Source organism: Pyxicephalus adspersus, unplaced genomic scaffold (genome assembly GCF_032062135.1).
Source record: "Pyxicephalus adspersus unplaced genomic scaffold, UCB_Pads_2.0 Sca116, whole genome shotgun sequence".
In the NCBI taxonomy this organism is placed as follows: domain Eukaryota; kingdom Metazoa; phylum Chordata; class Amphibia; order Anura; family Pyxicephalidae; genus Pyxicephalus; species Pyxicephalus adspersus.
This window is the reverse complement of record NW_027317123.1, coordinates 11432-21130: the sequence shown is the minus strand read 5'-3', so window position 1 is coordinate 21130 and position 9699 is coordinate 11432. Positions and strand designations below refer to the sequence as shown.

At 35.9% G+C, this 9699-nt stretch overlaps 1 protein-coding gene across 1 annotated transcript; it reads right to left on the bottom strand.

Annotated features, from left to right (window-relative positions):
• Positions 1 to 3440: 3440 nt before the first annotated feature.
• LOC140344875 (olfactory receptor 1M1-like) lies at positions 3441 to 8066 on the bottom strand. Its single transcript, XM_072432069.1, has 2 exons — positions 8036 to 8066; positions 3441 to 4357 (listed from the first exon to the last, which is right to left on the bottom strand). The coding sequence occupies exons 1-2, from the start codon at positions 8064 to 8066 to the stop codon at positions 3441 to 3443; spliced, it is 948 nt and encodes a 315-aa protein (XP_072288170.1).
• Positions 8067 to 9699: the final 1633 nt, after the last annotated feature.

Here is a 9699-nt window from a genome sequence, read left to right as displayed (position 1 = left end):
CAGCGATGAGAAGATACACCCGCTGCAGCCAGCGATGAGAAGATACACCCGCTGCAGCCAGCGAGGAGAAGAAACACACGCAGGATCGGGTATCAGGTGAGTATCTTTTTTTAATTATTTTATATCACATTTGTCGTATAGGATGCACTAACTTCCCCCCCCAGTTTTGGGGAAGAAAAAGTGCGTCTTATACAGCAAAAAATACGGTAAAGAAGGAGGTTTAGGTTAAAAGGGATAGGATGGATAAAGAATTTAATTTAGGTTGGTACTTACTGGGTAATATATCAAAACCCCTGGATAACTTCTATGGTATTAGAGAGAGATGAGGTTTCAAGTGCATAAAGTGATAATTACAGATTGGTCTGTGATCAAAATATAAGAAAAGGGTAGGGGTTAGTAAAGAGTCTAAGATTAAATAATTACTTTTTTAGATAAAAAGGAAAAGAGTGTCCTGTCAGCAGGCAACCAGCACAAAAGAGTGCTGCTGCATCCAAGACCTGCTTTTAAATAACTGACAAGGTGACTGTTGGTCAAATCACGGATGTAAATTAGTTCACGCATGATTTTGCTTTTTAATTATTTATACAAAGGTTTCAAAAGATTCAAAATTATGATTCCCAAAAACACACCTTTATACCTAAATGTAAAGGTTAGGGAATAGAAAAATAAGGATAATCCCCCTGTATATGTTATGTAGGTAACCAACCCCTCACACATATACATAGAAAAAGAAATAGAAAGACCTAGACTTGGTCGTTTACAAGAGAGGGATCTTAGGGTTAGCAACAGACAATAGCTTTAAAAAAGCAACAGTTCTATTGTATCCTATAGAGGGTGAGAAACAATTAGTACAATACAGTTGCTTGTATGCAGTCGTTTAGCTACAGGTCCCTAAAACAAGACGTGAGTTCACTTTGATACATAGGGCCTGATTTATTGAAGCTCTCCAAGGCTGGAGGGGATATCAGTGAAACTGGGTGATCCAGAAAACTTTCTTAAAAGTATGTTTTAAATTCAGGACAAGGATCACCCAACTTCACCGATGAAAGTGTATCCTCTCCAGCCTTGGAGAGCTTTAATAAATCAGGCCCATAGGTTCAAGTACGTCCTAAATACCCAAAGTGGTTTTTTTTTTTTTGAGTAAAACACAAAGAAAGCTTTCTAAGTTGGAAATCTCCCGAAAATTGAGAAATTTGGGTAATCTTATTTTCACTCCCTGGTACATCTCAAAGTCAAGTAGTGAAGGTTACATGTTTTATTACCTACTCAATCCAAATCTAAAAGAACAGTTTTGGTTGTAAATGGGTCCTGTAGGAGATGTTTTGCAAGCCTAATAAGGACAGGACAAAGGGACAGGCTCCACTAACCTACTTACTTATGCATTGCTTGAATTTCCCTACTGCTCCTTTCTCTATTGCAACCAACACTAAAAATCCCAGAGTCTGCTGGGGTCAAAGCCAACCCACACACAAAGTAACTTTGAGCAGACGCCTAAGGCCTGGTTGATGTTCTGAGGGCCCATCTTTAACTTCCTTAACCTTTTCCTAATGCTTAATGCAATGGGACTGATGCAGGAAGATCTGCATGATCCAGAAAACCTGGAATGGATTACTTAAAATCAGTTTGCTATTAGTTGGCAAATACGTTTTCAATCCTTGACCAGATTCATTGCAGGTTTGCTGGATCACCAAGGTTCTCCAATGTAGTCTATCAGGGCTGACCACTAGTGTTGGTCTTCGAATTCGGGTTGTCCTTATATTCAACCCGAATATGGCAGTTCGAATTCGGATAGACCCAACTCAAAAAACATGGGATTCAACGGGGCAAATTCATGTGTAAAAAAATGTGTTACAAAAAAATTGTAGGTAAAGTAATTTATTGAATGTGCGTGATTTGTGTAAATATTTTTTTTTTCACAGGTTATTCCATAATGTCAAGATGATTCAATGACAAAATCTCCTGTCAGTGTGGATCCCCCAGCACTAGAGGTCAAATAGGGACAAGTCCCCCCATTCATCACTTCTAGTGCTCTGTGATTGGCTGAGGACAGCTCAACATCATCAGGATTTTCTTTTCCCCAGCCAATCACAGAGCTCTAAAGGTGAATGAATGAGGAAACTTGTCCCCATTTAGCCTCTAGTGCCTCAGGGATCCTCTCAATAAATGCGGCCGTGGCCAGCATTCATTGAGAACAGTGTGCGATCTGCGGCACTAGAGGTAAAGTAGGGACAAGTCTCCCCATTTAAAACCTCTAGTGCTCTCTGAGTGAAATCTTTCCTCAGCCAATCAGGGAGCACTATCCTTATTTCTGGATAGTTTCTCTATCCAGGAACACAGGAGTACAGTTGTATGTGTTCTTGGATAAAGAAACTCTATCCAAGAACACATACAACTATTAAAGGGCTGCAAGAGCAATCAGGGGAGCAGAGCGGTCAGCAAACAAACAAACAAACAGTAAAATAAAGCCTGGCCACTTGGCCACTAACTGTTAGTTCTCTTAACTAGCAATCCAGCCGAACCTAGTGCTGTGCACGAATCTAAGGCCCCAACCATACAGCTTTTCCAACAAAGTCTGTGTCTTTACTCACAGTTCACCTTGGACCTCCTCCCAGCTCACCAGCCAAGAACTGAGACACAGTAATAAGCAGGCTGGGAGTGTATATCCCCAGCCTAATTTCTAGGATGGGTTTCAGCTGGGATAATTACACCTGATCATACCCAGGCCTCTTTAGCTCCCCCACCTGGATAAGAAGCACATTGTTATTCAGCCAGGTACTTCAACCTACCTTCAGGTCAAAAAGAAAACTGTCCAGCTGTTACAAAATTTAATGGCCCAGAAACAACATTTTTAAAATGCACAATAAAAAGGGGGATTCAGCAGCACTAATCTTGTTTACCTAGTTTAAACTTTTAAAATATTACTACCAATGAAAATATGAGATAGTAAACAGCAAGTGACTGTGAAAAAATTCATTCCAGGTTTGCTGGATCACCCAACTTCACTGATGAAAGTATATCCTCTCCAGACTTAGCGAGCTTTAATAAATCAGCCTTATATACAAGCTTATATCAGAAGGAATAAGGGATTTTGTAAATGGATACTGTAAATATGCAAAAAGTATTTTTTTTTCTTTTTAGTTTTGTTTAGAATTATTTTATTATATTTATTTGTAAAACAAAAATTTCAAATACAGAAACATAACAGATAAAAAAAATGAATTTAGAAAATGTAAGAATAATTTCATCCTCCCATATTTAAATTTGGGAGAGATTGAGATTATTTTAAAATTTTATTTTAGATGTACTACTTTTCACGACTACTTTATACTCGACTAAAAACAAAGATGTTTGCCTTCAAAATACATTACAAACAAAATCTTAGTTTATATTCCCATTCACACATTAGCAGATACCGTTACATAGAAGCAGTTACATGAATGTTATTCAAGGATTAAAATAGTAACTCTTATTTTATTTACAGCCTTTCTCAAAGCTGCCTTGATATCTTTATTTCTCAAACTGTATATGAATGGATTTGAAAGGGGAGTGAACACGGTGTATAACATAACCAGAATCTTATTGATAATCTGTGATTGGCCTTCATCAGGAAACATGTACATTGATATTAGGGTCCCATAAAATATAGACACAACTGTCAGGTGGGAGCTGCAAGTGGAAAAGGATTTCATTCTTCCTGAAAATGAGGGAATCTTCTTTATGGTAAAAACAATACAAGTATATGAAGCTACTATCACAAGGAATGGTAAGACTATAACATGGAAGCTCAGTATCATTCCTTCTACTTGAACGATGGATGCATCTGAACAAGAAAGTTGTACCAAAGCATTTAAATCACATAAAAAATGGTCAATGGTATTTGGCCCACAGAATTGTAGCTGACATATGCTAAGAGTTAAAATTAACACCAAACAGCAGCTCCAAAGCCAAGATACAAAGATGGATTTGCAGCAAACTGCATGATTCATAATGGTGGCGTAATGCAATGGCGTGCAGATGGCAAGATATCGGTCGTAGGACATCACTGTCAGTAAGAAACATTCAGACGCTAAGGACAAACAAGAGAAATAAAACTGGGTAATGCAGCTTGAAAATGATATGGAAGTCTGCTCATGTAGAGCAATGTTTAGCATGTTGGGGATGATATCTGTGGTTAGCATGATGTCCATTAAGGAGAGCTGGGTGAGGAAGAAGTACATGGGTGAGTGGAGGGTCTTGCACCACAACACCAACACAATGATCAAAAGGTTTCCACAGATCGTCACAATGTATATCATAAGAAGTAAGATATAGACAGCAATATTAAATGTATCCATGTTGTGGAATCCCAAAAATACAACTGTGGTCAAGTTACTCTTCCACATTTATATCTTGAGTAACGTGTACTGCCAAATATTCATGAGTTAGGCAAAAAATAATTTCCAATATAATAAGCCTATTAGGGCTCTGAATTATTTGTAGGCAAAAAAAAAAATAAACTAAACCTAACTTTATTTACCCTATTCTAAGCAATATATTATAGGAAACAAATGAAAATGTTGATATAATATATATTAGTTGTAAACTGAACAAAAACTAATCAATTAAAAAAATATAAGAAAAAAAACATAATGATTACAATAAAATGCAGAAGTTAAAATAAGAAACAGCTGGTAGGAAAAAATAAGTTTTTAAACAAGGAAAAGAGAAACACAGACAAAAGAACAGATAAAATAAACAAATGGGTCTAAATAGTGATGATTAAATCTACTCAAATTTGTAACACTATAATATAAAATTTAAAATAAATATAATATATATGAAATATTATAATATAAAATTTTAGAAACTGGTTTCAAACTGATTTTATTTTTAAAAAGTCAGCATTAATGACTTTTTAAAATAAAAGCATTGTTGATTAATTTTATAGTAATATTTAATTTTTACAATATATTGTTTTTGAGGTACAATTGTTACATTACGATACATGGTTTAATTCTGTTTTAATGTTTTAGAGGTAGTCCACTTTAAATGATATATACTAGATAACTCTGATAGATATGAATAATGATTGTAAGTATGATATTCACATACATCTTCTTGAGATGGTAATGTAATTGTAAAAATATGAGATAGTCAGCCATTTAACAAAATAGTGAATAATAATAATAATAATAATAATGTTATTAGTCTTACATATTATCCAAAAATCATATAAAATATTTAACTATTATCCGAGTTATTGTCAAATCATATTACATATTGCTAAAAATATAGCAAAATAGGCTTTGAAAGGTGAAATTCTTAAATGCTCCTAATTTATAATAAACCTAGAAAACATGTAAGTTAATATATTGAAAAGACAGAAACAATTGGCTTTTGAAAATTCAAACACTCATAGCACTGATTAATTCTCCAATGTTTTTATAACAGCCAGGTTACACCAGTGAATAATTTATCTCTTTATATATCCTTATAGATTATGAAATTATCATTGCATTGGGAATAAACTAATTTTGTTTTTATTACTTTGTGTTTATACTTTAAAAAATGTTCTTAACTTTATATTGGTTGAATAAATTATATGTACATGGAACTCTGGAGTCACCCATTGCCACCCTACTTGGGCACCCTCATACATATATATATATGCAGGTTGGTCCTGTTTTTGGAGATCACAATCACCATCTTGCTCTTCTTGCCTACAGACATTAAACGCATGCAATGATGTGATTTAGGTTTGTGGGTGCATCTTTGATGCCCCAAACTCACAGGAAGTTGGTTGAATAATGGTGGGTGTCATTTAGTTTTGGATTAGGGGGAGAGCTCACAGGGAATGGACTAAATAATGGTGGGCCATTTAAGGGACAATGATAGATCAGCAGACAAACAAGTTTGTTTGGTACATCGTCAGAGAAAATAGAGCTTTTTCCCTCTTTTTTTATCATTATTTAATATAATAATTACTAATATTTATACCTTTAATGTTTAGGCTGTTCTGGGAGATCCATCTTCTTCTGTTTATGTCCTAGCGGTTCCATGAAAAGCAGACTTACGTAAGGAGATGGTCGTAGAGGGACAAAAGGCATTAGTAAACTAAAGTAATTGGCAACAGTAAACTGGGCAAGTGTGGTATCGTGGAATAGCTAGAGTGTAAAGACTTTGCCCCTGATTCATCATTGAAATCCGCGATCGCTGGAAGCGCGATAATACGCGCGACCAGCGATCACGGATTACCGCGGTCCGGGACTCGAGTGCGCGCGTACGCTCTCATCCTGAATCTGCCGGCCGGATTTCTGCCATGCGCAATAGGGGTCGCGAATCTGCCAATTAAGGCAATTACATTTCAGCTGCGCGATTAAGGAGGATCTAAGCACAATGGTGAGATCATAGCAATTAATTAGCGCGCACCTGCTCTCTGTTCTAAAAAGCTGTCGGATAAGCGCGGCTTCGTGCGCGAGCTTTTTCGGTTGTTGAATAGCGCGATCGCGCACGATTCCGGATCGCTAATACGAATGCGCGATCGATAATACGATTTGGCTTGATGAATCAGGGGATTTATGTGGGTTCCATCATGCCACTGGAAATGTATAATAGTAAATACTGCCCTGGCGTACCAACAAAGCAATAAGAAGTCTTTTTTCGAGTATGCTGATTTTATTAGTGATCACAATTGTCAGTATATAGGACCTGATTTTTTAAAGCTCCCAGGCTGGAGAGGATACATTTTCATCAGTAAATCTGGGTTATCCAGTAAACCTGGAATGGATTCCTTAGTAATTTGCTATTTGCTATTTTTAGCAAATGTTTTCAATCCTGGATCAGATTGATTCCAGGTTTGCTGGATCACCCAGGTTCACTGTTTTAAGTGTATAATCTCCATCCTTGGAGAGCTTTAATAAATAATGCCCATAATGAGGACTATATGAACTGTGAGTGTACTCATATAAACACCCTGGCCACGTTATTAGGTACACCTGTTCAACTGTTTATACAGTCATCTACATGGCAGTAACCCCATGCATTTAGGCATGTAGACACTACCAGGATGAAGGAAGAATCAGAATGATAAAGAAATGAAATTTAAGTGATCCTGTAAGTGTCACAGTTATTGGGGTTAGTTGAGCTGGTCTTATTTTTTCATAAACTTATGATTTGCTGGGACTTTCACCCACATCCATCTCTGGGTTTAGAGAGAATGGTCTGAAGTTTGATCCCGAGAAGTCAAGCTCTCGTCGAACAGGAGGATTAATTAACCTCTAGTGCCCCGGGGATCGGACACTCTTCTGAATGAATGCAGCCATAGCTGCATTCATTGAGAAGATGCACAGCACTGGAGAACCTCCTGACATTGTAATATAAGTATCTCTTACAAATGATACATTTATATATGTAAAAAATGTATCAAAATCAAATTGTTAAAATGGAGGCATGCAGAAGAACATCTATGTGATCATACAACATGATGTATTTTGAAGCAGATGGTGTTGATTATGAATATTCCATGCATAAATATGAATATTATATGACCCTATCCATGCACATATATATTCAATAAATAAAGGTTTATGCACAAATATTAGCTAGTCACTCAAACAGTTTAATTAGGGAACAAGTTCACACACAGCAGTATTGGTTGATATAGATAGAGGAATTTCAATCAACACAGTATACAGTAAATGAAATGTTGTTAGTAGGTAAACCCCTGTAGTAATATAGTAAGGATCAGTACATAATCCTTCCTATATATATATATATATATAATATAGTAAAACACCAAAGGGCTTCCTTCAGAAGAGAGCTCCATAGAAACGCTTACCGAAGAAGGGCCGTAGAAGAGAGAGAACAGAGCAGACCTCCATTCTCCCAGCTTCCATTGTATATAGTTTATTCCCATTAGGTCTCATTGAGGATCTTGGATTGATTACTGGGTGTGATCTGTTGGATGACTATTGGTTGATGTACCACCCTAGATTAGGATTGATTAATGTAACTGTAAAGTTTTAGGTGTCAACAAAAGGTCCAGGTGGGCCATCACCATCCACCCACCTGTCTAGTTTTTCATCCATCATCTGTTGACTCAGGCTTGATTGGTTATCCCTTAAACACCCTACTGGTAATCAGTTTGTTATGGGAACTGGCACTTTACTGGCATCTGTTTTATTATCTGTTGGTCTATTGCCCCTTGGGTGAAGTCCCTGATAATCACTGACTAGGGGATCCATGTGAATGGTAAAAAGAGAAGCAGATCCCAATGATTAAACACAACATTCCTACCCATGCTTTCCTGCGTTGTTTAATGATACCTAATAAAAACCTAACTATTGGGAATGGCATATAGTGTATATATAACTAAGGGAATAGAGGGTATAATATGTACATATATATATATAAACAATCCTGTTGTACAACAGATGGACTTTGCATTGATTTGGTATCAACAAAGCAACCGTTTAATTGCCTACCTCAGTATTGTCACTGACCATATCTATACACCAAGTCCATGTATTGGGTGTAAAACATAGAAGAGAATATCCTTTAATGTAAGAACTACTAGGCTCACCTAGTAAGTAATACTAAGAAATGTTGTTTGTAGAAGGGCTGATACACCTTGTTTTATAGAATGTAAGGTTTTGTACCTAGTTATTTTTGAATAATATAATATATTATTTATGTAATATTATAATAAAATATGCAAAATAACCTATGATATAGAGTTTGGAGTTTCTGTGTTTGCAGATGACACCAAACTATATAATGGAATTAAATCCATACAGGATGTCTATAATCTACAAGCAGACCTGGATGTACTGTGTGATTGGGCAGCCAAGTGGTAAATGACATTTAATATAGATAAATGTAAAGTTATGTACTTCAGAGTAACAACATGCATGATGTATACTGTCTAGGGGGAATACATTTGGGGGGTCAGAAATGGAAAAGGATCTGGGGCTTCTGGTAGATCATAGACTTAATAATAACATGCAATGCCAAGCGGCAATATATAAAGCTAGTAAAGTACTTTCTTGTAATAAAAGAGGAATAGACTGCAGAGATGGAGACATAATCCTGCCCCTGTACAAAGCATTGGTCACAGGCGGATTAAACACCACTTTTGAGATTGGATGCTCTTTGTATACAGTTTTATATGCAGCTGCTATTATCATTGTTGTTGCTATTTTGTACTTGAATAAAGGTTTTATTGATTTAATACTAATTGGCCTCAAAAGTCCTACTATTGTGCGTTTTATAACTTGTATTAGGGATGTGGCCTTGCAAAAGAAACTATAAAGGAATTCTCACATTTTTTTACATTTTTTAGAAATATATTACCCTAATGTACTTTATACCATAATAATATCCCTTTTTAAGGTTCCCTGTGTAAAATTCTTCATATATATATATATATATATATATATATACAGTATATACAATTTCCACATGAACATTTCAGCTTTTAAGCACCATAAAGGTTTTCCCCAAAACAAATACAAAATATCATAAAGATGCAATATCCCCAAAAATCAACATATAACAAAACAGAATACACCCTAATAACGAATCTTAGCTCTATTAATGTATTCATGTTTATATATATTTATCTAGTAGTACATTTTGTTTTGTGAACCTAGGTCCTTTCAATTTGGCCATGCAGCAAGAACTTTGCTAAATAGTTGTTAGAGCTTCCCCCTTCATTGCTGG